Source organism: Grus americana, chromosome 1 (assembly GCF_028858705.1).
Source record: "Grus americana isolate bGruAme1 chromosome 1, bGruAme1.mat, whole genome shotgun sequence".
NCBI classification, from domain to species: domain Eukaryota; kingdom Metazoa; phylum Chordata; class Aves; order Gruiformes; family Gruidae; genus Grus; species Grus americana.
Window position 1 is genome coordinate 1,260,856 of NC_072852.1, and position 21,835 is coordinate 1,282,690.

The 21,835-nt window shown below is 68.2% G+C and overlaps 1 protein-coding gene across 3 annotated transcripts in view; it reads right to left on the minus strand.

The window, feature by feature from the left end:
* The window catches only part of FLNC (filamin C), a 48,879-nt gene that overhangs the window by 14,904 nt on the left and 12,140 nt on the right, over window positions 1-21,835 (minus strand). For all 3 annotated transcript variants that reach the window (XM_054813083.1, XM_054813093.1, XM_054813074.1), the window contains 26 exons: window positions 21,394-21,530; window positions 19,536-19,729; window positions 18,069-18,182; window positions 17,031-17,174; window positions 16,640-16,763; window positions 16,309-16,469; window positions 16,083-16,173; window positions 15,081-15,250; window positions 13,832-13,949; window positions 12,923-13,185; window positions 11,295-11,892; window positions 9,169-9,342; window positions 8,538-8,700; window positions 7,499-7,659; window positions 6,313-6,480; window positions 5,334-5,457; window positions 5,064-5,220; window positions 4,220-4,409; window positions 3,513-3,536; window positions 3,175-3,422; window positions 2,287-2,374; window positions 2,030-2,170; window positions 1,729-1,857; window positions 1,444-1,617; window positions 891-1,052; window positions 436-639 (listed from right to left, as the gene is read on the minus strand). In XM_054813083.1, the coding sequence (XP_054669058.1) occupies window positions 436-639; window positions 891-1,052; window positions 1,444-1,617; window positions 1,729-1,857; window positions 2,030-2,170; window positions 2,287-2,374; window positions 3,175-3,422; window positions 3,513-3,536; window positions 4,220-4,409; window positions 5,064-5,220; window positions 5,334-5,457; window positions 6,313-6,480; window positions 7,499-7,659; window positions 8,538-8,700; window positions 9,169-9,342; window positions 11,295-11,892; window positions 12,923-13,185; window positions 13,832-13,949; window positions 15,081-15,250; window positions 16,083-16,173; window positions 16,309-16,469; window positions 16,640-16,763; window positions 17,031-17,174; window positions 18,069-18,182; window positions 19,536-19,729; window positions 21,394-21,530 (4,421 nt within the window). The remainder of the gene's footprint in view (window positions 1-435; window positions 640-890; window positions 1,053-1,443; window positions 1,618-1,728; window positions 1,858-2,029; window positions 2,171-2,286; window positions 2,375-3,174; window positions 3,423-3,512; window positions 3,537-4,219; window positions 4,410-5,063; window positions 5,221-5,333; window positions 5,458-6,312; window positions 6,481-7,498; window positions 7,660-8,537; window positions 8,701-9,168; window positions 9,343-11,294; window positions 11,893-12,922; window positions 13,186-13,831; window positions 13,950-15,080; window positions 15,251-16,082; window positions 16,174-16,308; window positions 16,470-16,639; window positions 16,764-17,030; window positions 17,175-18,068; window positions 18,183-19,535; window positions 19,730-21,393; window positions 21,531-21,835) is intronic.

Below are 21,835 nucleotides of genomic sequence, written 5' to 3' on the forward strand. Positions count from 1 at the left end.
CCACACCAGTCCAGCCACCACCATGGCCACCACCCCTCCTATGCTGGCCACAGCCATGGCATGGCCTCGGCCATCATCTCGTCCGGGCCTTCGCCACACCACCATCATGGCCACCACCCAACCCCAGCCACAGCGACCATCCCACCTCGGCCATAGGCATGGCCACCACCATACCCCAGCCACAACCATGGCCACCACCCCATCCTCTGATGGCCATGGTCACCATCTCATCCCAGCCACGACCATGGCCACCGTCCCACCCTGGCCGTGCTACACCATGGCCATAACCATGGCCACCACCCCACCCTATGCTGGCCACAGCCATGACGTGGCCTTGGCCACCGTCCCACCCTGGCCATGGTCACCCGCCCATCCCAGCCATGACCACCCCACAGCCCCGTCCCCACCCGTAGCCCCAGGGGAACGTGGGCTCACCGGCGCTGCGTGTGTCCACGATGAACTCGGACACCTCGAAGGTGTGACCTTCCACCAGCCCCTTGCCCCACACCTTCACCCGGCTGGCGTCCCCGATCTCCGACTGCCCCACCAGGATCTTGAAGGGGCTGTTGGTGACGTGCTGCCCGCTCTTCTTCACGCTCACCACGTGCTCGCCCACCTCCTTGGGCGTGAAGGAGATGCCTGGGGGGGGACACACCACCCTCAGCCACCTCCACCAGCCCCTGGCCACCAGCAATGTGCCCTGGTCGTGGCCACCACTCATCCCTGTGACCCCACAGCCCTGTTGTCCCCTGTCCCACGTCCCCAAGTCCCACATCACCCTCTCTGTGTGCCCACCACCCCACGCCCCACGTCCCAGTTCTCCTGTTGCCCACATCCTCCTGGCCCCATGTCTGCACGTCCCCGTGTGTGTCCCCGCGTCCCCCGCGCACCGATGTGGCGGTTGGGCAACCGCTTGAGCAGGCAGGGCTCCTCGTTGCCCGACGGCGCCCGGATGCTGGCCGTCAGCAGGCTCAGGTCCGTCTCCGTGATCTTCAGCGAGACGTCCGTCGAGGTGCCCACGTTGAGTTGGGACGTCCTCATGGAGTCGTCCCCTACGGAGACGCCATCAGCGGGGCCGAGGGGACGGCAGCCCGAGGTGGGTGGGGGGATGGATGGGGTCTCCAGGGCTGGAGATGGATTGGGGTCTCCACAGCTGTGTGGACAGGGTCCCCAGGGTGAGGGGTGGAGGGGGTTCCCATAGATGTGCGGATAGGGTCCTCGAGGTCATGTGATAGGGTCCCCACGAGGTCCCCATGGCCATGTGATGGTGCCCCCAAGGTCCCCGTGGCCATGCGATGGGGTCCTGGTGACCGGGGATGGACACCATGGCTGTGTGATGGTGGCCATGCGGGTGTCCCCATGACCATGCAGGTGCCCCCATGGCCATACGGGGCTCCCAAGGACGGCGGTGGGACCCCCAAGACCACAGGAGTCCCATCTCACCGGTGATCTTGGCGGTGAAGGGGCTGCCCGGGATGTGCTTGTCATCGAAGCGGACGATGATGTTGTAGTCCCCAGGGGCGGTGGGCAGGTAGGACACGGTGCAGGTCCCATCCTTGTTGTCCTGGCAGGTGATCTCCGCCTTGGAGGGACCCTCCACCGCCAACGAGAGCCCACCTGGGGGGCACGGGGTGGGCGTCAGGAGGCATTGGGGGTCTCCGACCCCTCCCGGTGGCGTTCGGGGGGGGGTCTCCAGACCCCCTGGTACCCCCCGTGGCCACCACTCACCCTCCCCGGCGTCCTTGGTGACGATGGTGAAGGTGCAGGGCTTGTTGACCATGCCGTGGCTCAGCCCCGGCCCGTAGGCGCTCACGTGCCGGGGGTTGATGGCGTCCACGTAGAACTGGAGGGGACTCCCTGGGGACACGGGGGACGACGGTCGGGGACGCCACGGGGACACCCCGCACCACGGTGGGCTGCTCAACCCATGGGTGCCCAACCAGGGCGAGGTGGCATCGGCCTTGCTCAACCGCCTCCCAGTGCCTCCCAGTGCCTCCCAGTGCCTCCCAGTAGCCCCCAGTGGTCTCACCAGGGATGTGGTTGCCATCGTAGCGGATGTCCATCTCGTGCAGCCCCTTCTCGGTGGGGGCGTAGCGCACCGTCACCGTCCCGTCCTTGTTGTCGGTGATGTTGGGTCGCGCCGTCTTCCCCGAGGGCATCCGCACCTCCCCTGGGGCCACCGCGTCAGCCGGGCACCGGGCGGGGGGGGGTTGGCCCGCGCCCCACTGCGCCCCACAGTGTGGTCCGTGCCCCCCCTCCCCAAAACTTCCCCCCCCCGCCCCGTACCTGTGATCTCGCCCTTCTGCACGGTGAAGGGGATGACGAGGTTGAAGGGCCGGAGGTTCTCAGCGGTGGCCGGGGGCTCCTCTGTGGCCTGACGCCGTGGGGCAGAGAGGAGGGGTAAGAACCGCGGCACCCATCGTGGTCTCCAAACCCCACGGTGCCCACCACGGCCCCAAATCTGCCCCACGGCACCCATTGTGGTCTCCCTACTCCACAGCGTCCAACATGGTCTCCCAACCTCACGGTGTCCACCAGGGACCAAACTCTGCTGTATGGTGCCCACCATGATACTCCAACTCCATGGTGCCCACCATGGCCCCAGTTCTCTGCCCCATGGTGCCCATCACAGTCTCCCAACTCCATAGAGACCACCAAAGTCCCAGCTCTCTGCCCCTTGATGTCCCTCATGGTTTCCAAACTCCATGGTGCCCATCACAGTCTCCCAACCCCATGTTGTTCCCCCCCGGCCCCAACTCTCTTCCATATGGTGCCCACCATGATCTTCCAACCCCACTGTGTCCACCACGGCCCCAACTCTTTGCCCCATGGTGCTCATCATGGTCTCCCAACCCCATGATGTCCACCACGGCCTGAACTCTCTGCCTCATGGTGCCCACCACGATCTTCCAACTCCATGGTGCCCACCATGGCCCCACTTCTCTGCCCCTTGGTGCCCATCATTGTCTCCAAACTGCGTGGTACCCAACATGGTCTCCCAACTCTCTGCCCAACGGTGCCCATCAAGATCTCTCAACTCCACGGTGACTACCACAGCGTCCCAACCCCACAGTGCCCCCCACGGCACCCCTCATCACCCTGCAGCCCCTCCTCCGTGGTGTCCACCACAACCTCCATCCCACCCCCAATCACAGACCCCCTAACAAGACCCACCAGGACGTGGAAGGGGCTGTTGGGGACGTGTTCCCCCCCGAAGCGGATGGTGATGACGTATTTCCCGGGCTCGGGGGCGGTGTAGTAGATGTCGAAGGTGCCGTCGTGGTTCTCCACCACGTCCACGTCCAGCTCGGCGCCGTCGGGGGTGGACACCTTGCACGTCACCTTCCCCTGACCGGCCGCCTTGGCGTCCACCGTGATCACCGTCTCCTCCCCGATCTGGATGGTGGGACCCAGACAGGCACCTACGGGAGGGTTGGGGGGGGTGTCATGGTCATGGTGACCCCCATGCCAGCCCCCCCCAAGTCCCCCCCTGGCCCCCCGGCGCCACTTACCCAGTCCGTGGCCCCCAATGGATACTGCAAAGAGAGACCAGGGAAAAGCACATAAGAAGGGGGCAGGGGGCAGGGTTGGGGGGCCGGGGGGGCTCCGTGGGGCTCCGTGGGGGGCCGGGGGGCCGGCGCGTCCTGCTCTGCTCTGGGGGCACCCGCTCACCCCCACTGCGCCGTGGGGCAGGGTTAGGGGGGGTGGTGGGGTGGGGGGTGCTGGGGGGTGGCGGGGCGGGCAGCGGTTGTGGGGCAGCAGTGGGGTGGGGGCAGCCGTGGGGTGGCAGGGGGCAAGGTAGGGGTGGGATGGGATGCTGTGGGGCAGCGCAGGGATGCCGTGGGGCAGTGTGGGACAGGATGGGGAAGCCGTGGGGCAGAGTGGGGCAGCGCAGGGATGCCGTGGGGCAGCATGGGGAATGCATGAGGCAGCATAGGGAATCTGTGGGGCAGCGTGGGGCAGTGTGGGGTAGTACAGGGAATCCGTGGGGCAGCACGAGATGCCATGGAGCAGCATAGGGAATCCATCGGGCAGTGTGGGGATGCCATGGGGCAGCGTGGGGATGCCGTGGGGCAGCATGGGGATGCCGTGGGGCAGAAGGAGGCAGCATGGGGATGCCACGGGGCAGCAGGGAGATGCCGTGGGGCAGCAGGGAGACGCCGTGGGGCGGCGGCGGGGTGCCGTGGGGCAGCAGGGGATGGCGTGGGGCAGGGCCCACCTGTGACGAGGCACTTGCTGGCGTCGCCGGCCGGCACGGCGTGGATGCGGAAGGGGGAGCAGGGGATCTCGTCCCCCCCGTACTTGATGGTGATGGTGTAGCGCCCCGGCAGGTCGGGGACGTAGGAGACCGTGTAGGTGCCGTCCCCGTTGTCCCGGATCGCCGCCTTCTTGGGCTGCCCCTCGGGGTCCTGCGGCACCAACGTGGCTCAGCACCCCTTCCGTGGGGCACCCTGTGGGGCTCAGCACCCCAGGGGGGTGGCTGCCAGCGTGGCACCCATGCGCCGTGTGGGGCTCGGCGCCCCATTGAATGGGAGCGAGAGCAACGTGTGGGGTTCAGCACCCCAAGGTGTGGGTGTCAGGGCATCATGTGGGTCCCAGCACTCCATAGCATGGGTGCCAAGGCACCGTATGGGTCTCAGCACCCCATGACTTGGGTGCCAAGGCAGCACCCGTGCACCATGTGGGGCTCAGCACCCCATTAAAAAGGAGTGAGAGCAACATGTGGGTCTCAGCACCCCATAGCACGGGTGTCAGGGCAACATGTGGGTCTCAGCACCACACAGCATGGGTGTCAGGGCACCATGTGGGTCTCAGCACCGCACAGCATGGGTGCCATAGCGCCGTATGGGTCTCAGCACCCCATGACCTGGCTGCCAGAGCACCCTACAGACACCCCAAGCACCCCATCACCCCACGCCACGGTTGCAAGAGCATCCTGTGGGGCTCAGCACCCCACCCCATGCGTGCCAACACCGCACCCCATCACCTCCCGGGGAGGGGGTCACCAATCCCCCATCCCCACCCCTCCCAAGGTGTGGACCCCAGCACCCATGGGTGCTCACCAGGATCTGGACGGTGAGCAGCCCCTCGCCGGCGTCGCGGGCGTCGATGGTGAACTCGACGGGCAGGCTGGCGGGGATGCCGCTGGTGCTGAGCCCCGGCCCGCTGGCGCGCACCTTGCTGGCGTCGTGGGCGGGCAGCACCTTGATCTTGAAGGGGCTGTGGGTGGGCAGGGGGTCAGCGGGGCGCCGGGACCACCCACCCCCCCCCCCCCCCGGCTGTGTGTGGGGCGCGTGTGCCCCCCCCCATGACCCGAGGGTGCTGGTCCCCACCTGCGCGGCACCTCCTGGTCGGCGTACTTGACGGCCACGGTGTAGGGCCCGTCGGTGGCCGGGGTGTAGTTGACCTTGTGGGTGCCGTCACCGTTGTCGCGCACCTCCACCGGCTCCGCCAGACCTGCGGGCAGCGGCCGTCAGTGGGGCAGGGTCATCCGTGGGGCAGGGAGACCCGTGGGGCAGAGCATCACGTGGGGCAGGACATCCCCGGGCAGGGCACCCATAAGGGTGCTGGACACCCCATGGGGCAGGGCACCCATGGGACAGGACACCCTACGGAGTAATGCACCCACAGGGTAGGGCACCCATGGGGCAGGATGCTCTATGGAGTAGGGCACCCATGGGGCAGGACACCCCATGGAGGAGGACACCCCATGGAGAAGGACAGTCCATAGGTCAGGACACCCCATGGGGTAGGACACCCTACGGAGCAGGGCACCCATGGAGGAGGACATGCCATGGGACAGGGCACCCTATGGAGGAGAACACCCCATGGAGCAGGACAGTCCATAGGTCAGGACACCCCATGGAGGAGGACACCCCATGGAGGAGGACACCCCATGGAGGAGAACACCCCATGGAGCAGGACAGTCCATAGGTCAGGACACCCCATGGAGCAGGGCACCCCATGGAGCAGGACAGTCCATAGGTCAGAACACCCCATGGAGGAGAACACCCCATGGAGGAGGACATGCCATGGGACAGGGCACCCCATGAGGTAGGGCACCCCATGGGGTAGGGCACCCTATGGAGCAGGACACCCCATGGGGCAGGACACCCCATGGAGGAGAACACCCCATGGAGGAGGACAGTCCATAGGTCAGGACACCCCATGGAGCAGGGCACCCCATGGAGGAGGACACCCCATGGAGGAGGACATGCCATGGGACAGGGCACCCCATAGGTCAAGGCGCCCATGGGACAGGTGCCCCCCTCCATCCATGCACCCCCTTCCCCACCGTGTGTCCCCACGTACCGGAGGGTCCCAGCAGCGTCACCTCGAGGGGCGCCAGCCCCGCCGTGCTGCAGTCCACGGTGAAGGTCTGGGGCACCCGGGCCCTGACGCTGGGGCCCAGCCCCGGCCCCGAACACTTCACCTTGCTGGGGTCCACCACGTCCTTCACCGGCACCCGGAAGGGGCTCCCTGCGGCAGCGGGCAGGGGTCAGCGTGGGGATGGGGTCAGCGTGGGCACGGGGTCAACGTGGGGATGGGGTCAACGTGGGCACGGGGTCAACGTGGGCATGAGGTCAATGTGGGCACGGGGTCAACGTGGGCACGGGGTCAACGTGGGCATGAGGTCAGCGTGGGGATGGGGTCAACGTGGGCACGGGGTCAACGTGGGCATGGGGTCAGCGTGGGGATGGGGTCAATGTGGGCACGGGGTCAACGTGGGCACGGGGTCAACGTGGGCATGAGGTCAACGTGGGCATGAGGTCAGCGTGGGGATGGGGTCAACGTGGGCACGGGGTCAACGTGGGCATGGGGTCAACGTGGGCATGAGGTCAATGTGGGCACGGGGTCAATGTGGGCACGGGGTCAACACGGGCATGAGGTCAATGTGGGCACGGGGTCAACACGGGCATGGGGTCAACGTGGGCACGGGGTCAATGTGGGCACGGGGTCAACACGGGCATGAGGTCAACGTGGGCATGGGGTCAACACAGGCATGGGGTCAACATGGCCACAGCATCAACGTGTCCATGGCGTCAGCATGGGGTCAACGCGTCCATGGAGTCAATGAGGACATGGGGACAGCGTGGCTGTGGGGTCAATGTGTCCATGGGGTCAACATGGGCACGGGCACAGCACGGGGACAGCACGGCCATGGGGACAATATGGCCATGGGGTCAACGCGGGCAGAAGCACAGCATGGGGACAGCACGGGGTCAGCGTGTCCATGGGGTCAACGTGGGCATGGGGACACCAAAGCCATGGCCAAGGGGACAGCACAGGGTCAGCATGGCCATGGGGCAGCCCATGGGCGGGGGTGACCATGGCCTTGGGGCCAGCCCAGCCACGGGGTCACCATGGGGTTGGAGGTGGGGTCAAGACGAGCACACCCACCCTGCCAGCACCCAGGAACCCACCTCTGACCCACGGCCACCCTGGGAGGTACCACAGCCCCCCAGCTCCCCCCGGGCCCCCCAGCCCCACCACGTACCAGGGATGGGGTGGCCACCAAAGGTGATGTTGACGTCGTAGTCCCCGGGCGTGAAGGGGATGTACTCCACCGTGCAGCTCCCGTCCTTGTTGTCCTTGCAGGACATCTTGGCCTCAGAGGGACCCTCGATGGCCAGGCCCAGCCCCCCGGTGCCCGCGCCCCTGGGGACAGGACACCGCTTAGGGACGCTGCCAGGGGTGGCCCGGCTCTTCGGTGGGGGTGACGCGTCCACGGCGGGTGCCGAGGGGGGGGCCACATCCATGGTAGGGTGATGGGAGGCGTCACCTCCACGGCAGGAGGATGGAGGTGGCACGTCGGCGGCATGGGGCTGGAGGTGCCACCTCCATGGTAAGCAGATGGAGGTGTCACCTCCGTGGTAGGGAGATGGAGGTGCCACTTCCACGACAAGGGGGTGGAGATGCCACGTTGGTGGCAGTGGCCTGGAGGTGCCACCTCCACAAAGGGATGGAGATGGCGGCAGGGGCTGGATGTGCCACGTCGGGATGGTGGTGCCACATCTATCGCAGGAGGACGTTAGTACCACGATGGCAGCAGATGGATGGAGGTGCCACCCCCGTGGCAGTGGGATGGAGACGCCGTGTTGGCGACAGCAGGATGGAGGTGGCACCTCCACGCCGGGAGGCGGAGATGCCATGTCGGTGGCAAGAGATGGAGGTGCCACATCCGTGGCAGGGGGACAAAGATGCCACATTGGCAGCAAGGGGACGGAGGTGCCACATCCAGTGGAAGAGGAGGGAGGTGGCACCTCCACGGGAGGGGATGAAGGTGGCGGGTGATGGCATGGGAGGGTGGTGGCACATCCAATAGCATGGGGTGGAGATGTTGGCATGGTGGCATGGGACGGAGGCGCCACATCAAATGGACGAGGAGGGAGGTGGCACCTCCGTGGCATGGGATGGAGATGTTGGGGTGGTGGCATGGGATGGAGGTGGCACATCCAGTGGAAGAGGACGGAGGTGGCACCTCCACGGGAGGGGATGGAGATGCCGGGGCGGTGGCTGGGGGTCCCGGTGCCCACCTGGTCTCCACGGTGAAGCGGTTGGCCTTGCCGACGATGCCGCCCTCCAGGCCGGGCCCGTGCGCCCGCACACGGCCGGGGTCGCAGCCTTCTGCCACCCCCACACGGAAGGGGCTCTTGGGGACCGCCACCTCGTCGTAGGTCACCTCCACCCGGTGCAGGCCTGGGGGCGCGGGGACACGCCGTCAGCCCTCCCGCCATGGGGGGCTTGGGGGGGGGAGGTTGGGGGGTCCCTGGTTGGGGTTTGGGGGGGGGTCTCAGGGGGGTTGGGGGGGTCCCTGGTTGAGATTTTGGGAGGGTCTCAGGGGGTTTGGTGGCCCCTAGTTGGGGTTTGGGGGGGTCTCAAGGGGTTTGGGGAGGTCTCAGGGGATTTTGGGGTCCCTGGTAGAGATTTCGGGGGGTCTCAGGGGGTTTGGTGGTCGCTGGTTGGGGTTTGGGGGGATCTTGGGGGATTTTGTGGTCCCTGGTTGGGGTTTGGGGGTCCCTGGCCAGGGGGACGCGGGGTCCCCGATTATTGGGGTCTGGGGGGGAGGGATGTCTCTGGCCAGGGGACATCGGGGGGTGTCGGGGGGGGGGGTTGGGGTCTCTGGGGGGGTTTTGGGGTCCCGCGGGGGGGTTTGGGGTCCCTCACCGTCCTCGTAGGGGGTGTAGTCCACTCGGTAGGTGCCGTCGCCGTGGTCGGTGACGTAGGTGTCGGTGGTGGCACCCGAGGGGTTCAGCACCCGGGCCTTGACGTGGGGCCCCCCCGTCTTGGTGAGCGCCCGGGCATCCACGGTGAAGTCGGTGCCCACCTCACGCAGCACCCCTGCGGCACGGCGCGGCGCATCAGCACCCGCCCGGCGGCACCCACCACCCCCCCCCCCCACCGCCCCACCACCCCCTGAGGGTCCCACCATGAGGGGTCCTGCCCGGTGACGTGGGGGGCCGTGGGGAGGAGGTGTCAGTGCCTGTGAGGGTGCCCAGGAGACCTCCCCAAGAGAGGGGGTGGCCATGGGGTGCCCACGGGGAGGAGGTGCCCAAGGGAATGTCCATGGAGATGCCCAAGGGGAGGAGATGCCCACAGGGAGGAGATGCCCAAGGGGAGGAGATGCCCAAGGGGATGACCCATGGAGATGCCCATGGAGATGCCCACGGTGGTGCCCAAGGGGAGGAGATGCCCATGGAGATGACCCATGGAGATGCCCACGGGGAGGAGATGCCCAAGGGGAGGAGATGCCCACAGGGAGGAGGTGCCCATGGAGATGACCCATGGAGATGCCCATGGAGATGCCCACGAGGAGGAGATGCCCATGGAGATGACCCACGGTGGTGCCCACGGGGAGGAGATGCCCACAGGGATGACCCATGGAGATGCCCACAGGGAGGAGGTGCCCATGGAGATGCCCATGGAGATGCCCACGGGGAGGAGATGCCCACGGGGAGGAGATGACCCATGGAGATGCCCACGGTGGTGCCCAAGGGGAGGAGATGCCCATGGGGATGACCCATGGAGATGCCCATGGGGAGGAGATGTCCACAGGGAGGAGATGCCCAAGGGGATGACCCATGGAGATGCCCATGGAGATGCCCATGGTGGTGCCCAAGGGGAGGAGGTGCCCATGGAGATGCCCAAGGGGAGGAGGTGCCCACGGGGAGGAGGTGCCCACAGGGATGACCCATGGAGATGACCCATGGAGATGCCCACGGGGAGGAGATGCCCATGGAGATGACCCACGGTGGTGCCCAAGGGGAGGAGATGCCCATGGAGATGACCCATGGAGATGCCCATGGGGAGGAGATGCCCAAGGGGAGGAGGTGCCCACAGGGAGGAGGTGCCCACAGGGATGACCCATGGAGATGCCCATGGAGATGCCCACAGGGAGGAGATGACCCATGGAGATGCCCCATGGAGATGCCCACGGGGAGGAGATGACCCATGGAGATGACCCATGGAGATGCCCCATGGAGATGCCCACAGGGAGGAGGTGCCCACAGGGATGACCCATGGAGATGCCCATGGAGATGCCCATGGAGATGCTCATGGGGAGGAGATGCCCACAGGGAGGAGATGCCCACAGGGATGACCCATGGAGATGACCCATGGAGATGCCCAAGGGGAGGAGGTGCCCACAGGGATGACCCATGGAGATGCCCATGGAGATGCCCATGGAGATGCCCAAGGGGAGGAGATGCCCACGGGGAGGAGATGACCCATGGAGATGCCCATGGTGGTGCCCAAGGGGAGGAGATGCCCATGGAGATGACCCATGGAGATGCCCACGGGGAGGAGGTGCCCATGGAGATGACCCATGGAGATGCCCAAGGGGAGGAGATGCCCATGGAGATGACCCATGGAGATGCCCATGGGGAGGAGATGCCCAAGGGGAGGAGGTGCCCACAGGGATGACCCATGGAGATGCCCATGGAGATGCCCACAGGGAGGAGATGACCCATGGAGATGCCCATGGGGAGGAGATGCCCAAGGGGAGGAGGTGCCCACAGGGAGGAGATGACCCATGGAGATGCCCCATGGAGATGCCCACAGGGAGGAGATGCCCACAGAGATGACCCATGGAGATGCCCCATGGAGATGCCCACAGGGAGGAGGTGCCCACAGGGATGACCCATGGGGATGACCCATGGAGATGCCCAAGGGGAGGAGATGCCCATGGAGATGCCCATGGAGATGCCCATGGAGATGCCCACGGGGAGGAGGTGCCCACAGTGATGCCCCCACGGATGAGACGCCCCCGAGGAGGAGACGCCCCTCGCCCTCACCTCGCGGCTCCACGCCTTTGCCGTAGACCTTGACGCCGCTGGTGTCGACCGCCGGGTCGATGGTGACGCGGACGGGGAACTTGGGGACGGGGTGCCCGCCGTACTTGATGGTGATGGTGTAGGCGCCGGGGCAGGCGGGGGTGTAGGTGATGGCGTAGGTACCGTCCCGGTTGTTCTGGATCAACACCTCGGCCTTCACCCCCGCTTCCGAGATGATCTCGATGGTCAACTCGGCGTCTCCGGCTTTGGAACAATCCACCGCGAAAGCGGCCACTTCCCCGGCTCTGCCGCGCTCCAGCCCGGGGCCGCTGGCCGTCACCATGCCGGCGTCGAAGACGGGGACGACGCGCGCCTTGAAGGGGCTGCCGGGCACGTGGCGCTCGGCGAAGAGGATGTTGATGTTGTAGTCGCCGGGCTCGGTGGGCAGGTAGGAGACGGAGCAGGAGCCGTCGCCGTTGTCCTGGCACTCGATCTTGGCCTCGCACGGCCCCTCCACCGTCAGCCCCAGCCCCCCGGTGCCCGCGCCCTTGGTGTCGATGGTGAACGGGGCCGGCACGCCCACCCGGCCGCCCTGCAGCCCCGGCCCGAAGGCGCACACCTGCGGGGGGGGGGGGGGAGAGAGGGTGGGAGGGGGTCGGGGCACGCGCGGGTGCGAAAAGGGAGGGGGGTGTTGGGGGGGGAGTGTGCGAGGGGGGTGATGGTGTGTGAGGGATGGGGTGACAGTGGTGAGTGTGCGAGGGATGGGGTGATGGTGGGGAGTGTGCGAGGGATGGGCATGATGGGGGGGAGTGTGCAAGGCAGGGGTGAGGGTGGGGAGTGTGCAAGGGGGGTGATGGTGTGCAAGGGATGGGGTGACAGTGGTGAGTGTGCGAGGGATGGGCATGATGGGGGGGAGTGTGCAAGGCAGGGGTGAGGGTGGGGAGTGTGCAAGGGGGGTGATGGTGTGCAAGGGATGGGGTGACAGTGGTGAGTGTGCGAGGGATGGGCGTGATGGTGGGGAGTGTGCAAGGCAGGGGTGAGGGTGGGGAGTGTGCGAGGGATGGGCATGATGGCAGTGAGTGTGCAAGGCAGGGGTGAGGGTGGGGAGTGTGCAAGGGATGGCCGTGATGGTGGGGAGTGTGCGGGGTGGGGGTGATGGTGGGGAGTGTGCAAGGTGGGTGCAACAGTGGCGACTGTGCAAGGGGTGGGCATGATGACGGTGAGTGTGCAAGGCGGGGGGTGATGGTGGGGAGCGTGTGAGGCAGGGGGTGATGGTGGTGAGTGTGCAAAGCATGTCTATGATGGTGGTGAGCGTGCAAGGCGTGGGCACAACAGCGATGAGCGCTCAAGGCAGAGGCGCAACGGCGGTGAGCGTGCAAGGCGCGGGCACGACGGCGGTCAGCGTGCGGTCGCCCCCGCAGCACGGCCGTGTGACCCGCCCGGGTGGCGTCTGTGCAGCGTGCAAGCAGCGTGCAAGCAGGCTGAGCGTGCAAGGAGCAGCACCCACAACCCGCAAGCGGGGAGCGTGCGCGCCAGGAAAGCGCCCGCCAGCGGCGCGGGCGTGCGGGGAGGGGCGGGGGGTGGGGGTGTGTGGGTGGGGGTGTGCACGCTCACGCTCTTGCACGCGCGCCGGGCGTGCGAGGACTGACCTTGGAGGGGTCGGGGGGCAGCAGGGCCTCCACGGGGAAGGGGCTGCCGGGGACGGGGTGCCCGTCGTAGGTGACCTCCACCCTGTAGGGTCCCTCCTCGGGGGGGGTGAAGGTGACGGGGTGGGGGGCGCCGGGGGGGGCCGGGCCCACCTTGCAGGGGAGGGGGCGGCGGGCGGGGCCCGTGACCTTGACCTCGACCTTGCCCTGCCCCCCCGCCCCCGCCGCCTCCACCGTGAAGTCCTGGGGCTGCCCCACCTCCACCTCTGCGGGGGGACGGGGGGGGGGGGGGTCGGGGGGAGGGCAGCCACACCGGGGTGTGCCCCCACCCATGGGTGCCCCACACCCACACCTGGGTGCCCCCCAGCCCGCGCCCAAGGGGGTTCCACGCGCACCCACCCCCGGTGCACCCACCCTATGGGGCACCCCCCACCCAAGGGGGTGTGTGTGTGTGTGCGCGTGTGTGTGTCCCCCAGGGGTCACCCCCCCCAAACCCACGGGGTGCCCCCCACCCAAGGGTGTCACGTCCACCCCACCCCCCCCCGCCACGGTGCACCCACCCCCCCAAACCCATGGGGTCCCCCACACCTGGGTGCCCCCCACCCTGCCCCACACCCAAGGGTGTCCCCGTCCCCCCCCCACGCTGCACCCACCCCCCAAACCCATGGGGTCCCCCACACCTGGGTGCCCCCCACCCTGCCCCACACCCAAGGGTGTCCCCGTCCCCCCCCCATGCTGCACCCACCCCCCCAAACCCATGGGGTCCCCCACACCTGGGTGCCCCCCCACCCCCCAGCACCCCCCAAGGGTGTGTCCCCCCCCCATTCTGCACACCCCCTCCCCCAGCGCTCCCCTCCCTCTGGGTGCCCCCCACCCCTGGGTGCCCCCCACCCCTGGGTGCCCCCCACTCACTGCTGTTGAGCCCCTGCACCTTGACCTTGGCCAGCTGCAGGGGGGGGGCCACGGTGACGGGGAAGGGGCTCCTGGGGACCTGGTCCCCCCCGTAGGTGACCACCACGGCCAGGGGACCCTGTGGGTGCACCCGCACCTTAGGGTGCTGCCGGGGGAGGGCACACACCACCACCCCCCACACACACCTGCACCCATGGGTGCCCGCGGGGGGGGGGGGGTGCTGAGGGATTGGGGGCACCCATGGGTGCTCATGGGAGGGTGCCCAGGGGGTCCCTGGGAGCAGCAGGAGGTTCAGGACAAGCACCCATGGGTGCTGGGGGGGCACAAGGGGGGGTGTCAAAGTCCCAGGGATGGGTGGGGGGCACCCATGGGACTGGGGGGTCGGGGGGCCCTGGGGGGCACAGTTGGCCACAGAGGGGGGCACGGGGGGGGGGGTGGCCTTGGGGGTGATGGGGTGTCAGTGAGGGTGCACCTATGGGTGCTGCTGTGGGGTGCCCCTGTGGGTGCTGCTATGGGGTGCCCCTACAGGGTGGGGTGCACAGAGGGGTGCAGCTATGGGGCGCCCTATGGGTGCTGCTGTGGGGTGCCCCTGTGGGTGCTCCTACAGGATGGGGGACCCAGGAGGGCACTGCTATGGGGCGCCCTATGGGTGCTGCTATGGGGTAGTGCTACGGGGTGCCCCTATGGGATTGGGTGCCCCTGTGGGGTGCCCCTGTGGCGTAGGGTGCGCAGAGGGGCGCAGCTATGGGGCACCCTGTGGGTGCTGCTATGGGGCGCCCTATGGGTGCTCTATGAGGTGCCCCTGTGGCGTAGGGTGCACAGAGGGGTGCTGCTATGGGGTGCCCCTATGGGTGCTCTATGGGGTGCCCCTGTGGGGTGGGGTGCGCAGAGGGGTGCTGCTATGGGGCACTCTATGGGTGCTGCTATGGGGCGCCCTATGGGTGCTCTATGGGGTGCTCCTATGGGGCAGGGTGCGCAGAGGGGTGCTGCTATGGGGCGCCCTATGGGTGTTGTATGGGGTGCTCCTATGGGGCGGGTTGTGCAGAGGGGTGCTGCTATGGGGCGCCCTATGGGTGTTGTATGGGGTGCTCCTATGGGGTGGGTTGCGCAGAGGGGTGCTGCTATGGGGCACCCTATGGGTTCTGCTATGGGGCGCTCCTATGGGGCAGGGTGCGCAGAGGGGTGCTGCTATGGGGCACTCTATGGGTGCTCTATGGGGCGCCCTATGGGTGCTGTACGGGGTGCCCACCTGCTGCAGCGGGGTGTACTTGACGGTGTAGGAGTAGTCGTGGTTGTCGATGACCTCGAAGTCGCGCACGGCGGGGCCCTGCCCCGGGCCCCCAAACTGCACCTCCAGGGGGGCCTTGCCCGCCCCCTTCGTCTGCACCGTGAAGTGGGTGGGCTTCCCCACCTCCACGCCTGCGCCGCACCGTCAGCGCCCGCCGCCACCCGCGGCGACCCACGGCGACCCACGGCGACCCACGGCGAGCCGGGTCCCTGCCCCACGGCGCCCACCAGCACCCACGGCCCCTGCCCCACAGCACCCACAGCCCCCATCCCCACAGCACCCACCCCATGGCCACTAGTCCTACAGCACCCACAGCCCTGCCCCACAGCACCCATCCCCACAGCACCCAAAGCCCCTGCCCCACAGCCCCCACAGCCCCACAGCCCCTGCCCCATGGCACCCATACCACAGCACCCACAGTCCTTGCCCCATAGCACCCACAGCACCCATCCCCACAGCCCCACAGCACCCTGCCCCACAGCACCCACAGTCCCACAGCCCCCACAGCCCCACGGCACCCATCCCCACAGCACCCAAAGCCCCTGCCCCACAGCACACACCTGCACCCATGGCCCCTGCCCCACAGCACCCATCCCCACAGCACCCCAAGTCCCTGCCCCACAGCCCCCACAGCCCCCACAGCCCCATAGCACCCACAGCCCCCTGCCCCACAGCACCCACAGCCCCACAGCCCCACAGCCCCCACAGCCCCCACAGCCCCACAGCCCCCACAGCCCCCACAGCCCCCACAGCCCCCACAGCCCCCACAGCCCCACAGCCCCCACAGCCCCACAGCCCCCACAGCACCCACAGCACCCACAGCCCCCACAGCCCCCACAGCCCCCACAGCACCCACAGCCCCCACAGCCCCACAGCCCCCACAGCCCCCACAGCACCCACAGCCCCTGCCCCACAGCCCCACAGCCCCCACAGCACCCACAGCCCCTGCCCCACAGCCCTCACCCGTCCGGCTGAGCCCGGGTCCCTCCGCCTTGACCTTGCTGGCGTCGTGGGACGGGTCCACCTTGATGCGGAAGGGGCTGCTGGGGATCTCCTGGGGACAGAGACGGTGGCACGGTGACACGGCGGCACTGCCGGGGGACGGAGCCCCCCCACACACAGGGCCCGGGTGGGCACGGGGTGACGCCTTGGGCACCCGCTGTGGGGCGGGATGGGCGACGGGCGGTACCTGGTTGGCGAAGAGCACCATGATGGTGTAGAGCCCGGCGCCCGGCGGCGTGTACTTCACCGTGAAGGTGTCGTTGTCGTTCTTGATGATGTCAAAGTCGATGTCGGCCTCCAGCGGACCCACCACGCCCGGGGCGCATTTGATGCCGATGCTTACGTCACCTGCGAGGCGTCCCCGCCGTCAGCACCCCGACACCCTGCGCCTCTGGGGGGGGGTCACCGAGGGCCGGGGGGCACCAGGGACGCGGGACCAGGGGCAGGGCTGCTCGACGTGGGCGTCACACCCACAGAGGGGTCCCCACGGGCGCCCCCCACCCACAGTGGGTACCCACCCTGCCCGGCCTCGCTGCAGTCGACGGTGAAGTAGGTGGGCTCGTTGGCCTTCAGCCCCGTCTTCTCCACGCCCGGCCCGTAGACCTTCACCTTGCCGGGGTGGCTGCCCTCGCCAACGTTCACCTACGGGCACGGGGAGCGTCACCCAGTGGGCACCCCGGGGTGCCAGGACCCCCCCCCCGTGCCCAGGCACCCCGTAACCTGGCACCCACATAACCCACGCGCCCCATCACCCCGCCCAGCACCCCATGGGTCTGGGACCCTCAGCCCCACCCTGGCACCCCACCTCTATCGCCCATGGGATCCCCACCCCAGCACCCCGTAGACCTGGGACCCCCCCACCTCCATGCCCAGCACCCCGCGGCCACCCCAGCGCCCCATGGCACCCACGCGGAAGGGGCTGCGGGGGGTGGTGACGCCCCCCCAGGTGACGATGATGGTGTGCTTGATGGCCTTGGTGGGCACGTAGACGCAGTGGTAGGTGCCGTCCCCGTTGTCCTTCACCTTGATGTCGATGGGGCAGCCCTCGGCATCCTGCGGGCACCGGGGAGGGGGTGAGGGGACCCGCGGCACCCAACGGCACCCATTGGCACCCAACGGTGCCCAACAGCACTCAACGATGGCCAACAGTACCCAACGGCACCCAATGGTGCCCAATGGTGCCCAACAGCGGTCAATGGTGCCCAACAGCGGCCAATGGCACCCAATGGTGCCCAACAGCGGCCAATGGCACTCAACGGTGGCCAACGGCACCCAATGGTGCCCAATGGCGCCCAATGGCACCCAAGGGTGCCCAACAGTAGCCAACGGCACCCATTGGCACCCAACGGTGCCCAACAGCACTCAATGGCACTCAACGATGGCCAACAGTGCCCAGTGGTGCCCAACAGCGGTCAATGGTGCCCAACAGCGGCCAATGGCACCCAATGGTGCCCAACAGCGGCCAATGGCACCCAATGGTGCCCAACAGCGGCCAATGGCACTCAACGGTGGCCAACGGCACCCAATGGTGCCCAATGGCGCCCAATGGCACCCAAGGGTGCCCAACAGTAGCCAACGGCACCCATTGGCACCCAGCGGTGCCCAACAGCACTCAATGGCACTCAACGATGGCCAACAGTACCCAATGGCACCCAATGGTGCCCAGTGGTGCCCAACAGCGGTCAATGGTGCCCAACAGTGGCCAATGGCACCCAATGGTGCCCAACAGCTGCCAATGGCACTCAACGGTGGCCAACGGCACCCAATGGTGCCCAATGGCGCCCAATGGCGCCCAAGGGTGCCCAACGGCGCCCAATGGCAGCCAACAGTGGCCAACGGCGGTCAATGGTGCCCAACGGTGGCCAATGGCGGCCAGTGGCACTTGACGGTGGCCAATGGCGCCCAACAGCAGCCAATGGTGGCGAGTGGCACCCAAGGGTGCCCTACCTGGGCATAGAGCTTGAGGGGCCCCTTGCCAGCGCCGCGGGTGTCGATGGTGAACTCTGCCGGCCGCTCCACGATGCAGCCGGTGGGCTCCAGCCCCGGCCCAAAGGCCTTCACCTATGGGTGGGGGTGAGGGTGGGGGGCGGTCAGGGCTGCGCCGGCACCCCCAGCACCCATGGGGTGGAGGGGGAGGGGAGGGAGAGCAGCGCATGGGGGTGCAAAGATGGGGGGGGAGCACCCATGGGTGCAAAGACAGGGAGCAGCACCCATGGGTGCGGGGGGTGCCTGGACAGGGTGCCATGCCCATGGGCACAGAGGGTGCCAGCGCGGTCTGTGCCGGGGACAGGGGACGGCGGGTGGGGGGCAGAATGGGGTGCAGTGGGGCGCAATGGGGCACAGAAGGGTGCTATGGGGTGCTATGGGGCGCAGTGGGGTGCTATGGGGCACAGGGGGGTGCTATGGGGCATGGCAGGGGGTAATGGGGTGCTCTGGAGCACAACAGGGTGCTATGGGGCGCAGTGGGGTGCTACAGGGCACAAGAAGGTGCTATGGGGCCATGCGGGGTGCTATGGGGCGCTATGGGGCACAGTGGGGTGCTATGGGGTTGTATGGGGCGCAGTGGGGTGCTATGGGGTTGTATGGGGTGCAGTGGGGTGCTATGGGGCACAGCGGGGTGCTATGGGGTGCAGCGGGGTGCTATGGGCTGCTATGGGGTGCTATGGGGCGCTATGGGGCACAGCGGGGTGCTATGGGCTGCTATGGGGCACAGTGGGGCGCTATGGGGCACAGCGGGGTGCTATGGGGTGCTATGGGGCACAGCAGGGCGCTATGGGGCACAGCGGGGCGCTATGGGGCGCAGCAGGGTGCTATGGGGCGCTATGGGGCGCAGCGGGGTGCTATGGGGCACAGTGGGGCGCAGTGGGGCGCTATGGGGCACAGTGGGGTGCTATGGGGCACAGCGGGGTGCTATGGGGCACAGCGGGGTGCTATGGGGTGCTATGGGGCACAGCGGGGTGCTATGGGGCGCAGTGGGGCGCAGTGGGGCGCTATGGGGCACAGCGGGGTGCTATGGGGCACAGCGGGGCGCTATGGGGCGCAGTGGGGCGCTATGGGGCACAGCGGGGCGCTATGGGGTGCTATGGGGCACAGCGGGGTGCTATGGGGCACAGCGGGGCGCAGTGGGGCGCTATGGGGCACAGCGGGGTGCTATGGGGCACAGCGGGGTGCTATGGGGTGCTATGGGGCACAGTGGGGTGCTATGGGGCACAGCAGGGTGCTATGGGGCGCAGCGGGGTGCTATGGGGCACAGTGGGGTGCTATGGGGTGCTATGGGGCACAGTGGGGTGCAGTGGGGCGCAGCTGGGTGCTATGGGGCGCAGCGGGGTGCTATGGGGCACAGCGGGGTGCTATGGGGCGCAGCGGGGTGCTATGGGGCGCAGCGGGGCGCTATGGGGCACAGTGGGGCGGCACCTTCTCGGGGCAGGAGTCGGCGGGGGCGGGCAGGATGTGTGCGATGAAGGGGCTGTCCTTGATGTCCTCGTCGTCGCACACCACGTGCACGGCGTACTCCCCCGCCTCGGTGGGCCAGTACCGCACGTCGCACGAGCCGTCGCCCTTGTCGTCACACTCGATCTTGGCCTGGGACGGGCCCTCGATGGAGAACCCTGGGGGGGACAAGGGGGACACACACACACACCCCCCACTGCGTCACCACGGGGGCCCAGCACCCTGCCCGCGTCCCCACCACGGTGTCCCCAACTCCATCCCCACGTCCTGGTGTCCCCCACTCCATCCCCACGTCCCCACCACGGTGTCCCCCCTCCATCCCCACATCCTGGTGTCCCCAACTCCATCCCCACGTCCCCCCCACGCCGTCCCCCCTCCACGCCCATGCCCTGGCAGCCCCCCTCTGTCCCCACGTCCCCACCATGGTGCCCCCCTTCCATCTCCCCGTCCCCACCACAGTGTCCCCTCTCCATCCCCACGTCCCCACCATGGTGTCGCCCCTCTGTGCCCACGTCCCCACCACGGTGCCATCCCCTCCGTCCCCACCAGTGTCCCCCCTCCATCCCCATGTCCTGGTGTCCCCATGTCCTGGTGTCCCCCCTCCACCCCCACGTCCTGGTGTCCCCCTTCCACCCCCACCATGGTGCCACCTTCACCATCCCCACGTCCCCACCATGGTGCCCCCCTCCACCCCCACATCCTGGTGTCCCCATGTCCTGGTGTCCCCCCTCCATCCCCACGTCCTGGTGTCCCCCTTCCATCCCCACATCCCCACCATGGTGCCATCCCTCTGTCCCAACATCCTGGTGTCCCCACGTCCTGGTGTCCCCCCTCCACCCCCATGTCCTGGTGTCCCCCTTCCATCCCCACGTCCCCACCACGGTGCCATCCCCTCTGTCCCCACCAGTGTCCACCCTCCACCCCCACATCCTGGTGTCCCCACGTCCTGGTGTCCCCCTCCATGCCCACGTCCCCACCACGATGTCCCCCCTCCACCCCCACCATGGTGCCACCTTCACCACCCCCACGTCCCCACCATGGTGCCATCCCCTCTGTCCCAACATCCTGGTGTCCCCACGTCCTGGTGTCCCCACGTCCTGGTGTCCCCCTTCCACCCCCATGTCCCCACCATGGTGCCATCCCCTCTGTCCCCACCAGTGTCCCCCCTCCACCCCCACATCCTGGTGTCCCCACGTCCTGGTGTCCCCCCTCCACCCCCACGTCCTGGTGTCCCCCTTCCATCCCCACCATGGTGCCACCTTCACCATCCCCATGTCCCCACCATGGTGCCATCCCTCTGTCCCCATGTCCTGGTGTCCCCACGTCCTGGTGTCCCCCTTCCATCCCCACGTCCCCACCATGGTGCCATCCCTCTGTCCCAACATCCTGGTGTCCCCATGTCCTGGTGTCCCCCCTCCACCCCCACGTCCTGGTGTCCCCACGTCCTGGTGTCCCCCTCCATGCCCACGTCCCCACCACGATGTCCCCCCTCCACCCCCACCATGGTGCCACCTTCACCACCCCCACGTCCTGGTGTCCCCCCTCCACCCCCACGTCCTGGTGTCCCCCTTCCACCCCCACGTCCCCACCACGGTGCCCCCCTCCACCCCAACATCCTGGTGTCCCCCTTCCATCCCCACGTCCCCACCACGGTGCCATCCCTCCGTCCCCCTCCATCCCCACCACGATGTCCCCCTCCTCCACCCCCACCATGGTGCCACCTTCACCACCCCCACGTCCCCACCATGGTGCCCCCTCCCCCCCCACGTCCCCCCCACGCTGTGTCCCCGTGTCCCCCCCCCCCCCCCCCCCCCCGGCTCACCCAGGGTCCCCACTTCGGTGCCGATGGCCTCCACCACGAAGCTGGCCGCCCGGCCCACCACGCCGCCCACCAGCCCCGGCCCCCAGGCCCGCACCTTCTGCACGCCCGGCGCCGCCGCCACCTGCACCTCGAAGGGGCTGCCACGCCGCCTCAGCACGCGCCTCGCACGCCCCTCGCACGCCCCTCGCACGCCCGCCCCCTGCCCCCCCCTTGGTGTTCCGCCCCCTCGCGCTCTCCTTGCACGCCCCTTCGCGCACCCGCCCTCCGCCTTGCACGCGCCGTGCGCACCGCTCATGCACATGCCCCCTCGCACAGCCCTTGCGCAACGTGCACGCCCCTCGCACGCCCTCCATGTGCCTTGCACACCCCTCACGCACCCCCCCCACACACCTCCTTGCACGCCCCTCGCACACCCTCCATGTACCTTGCACGCCTCCCGCAT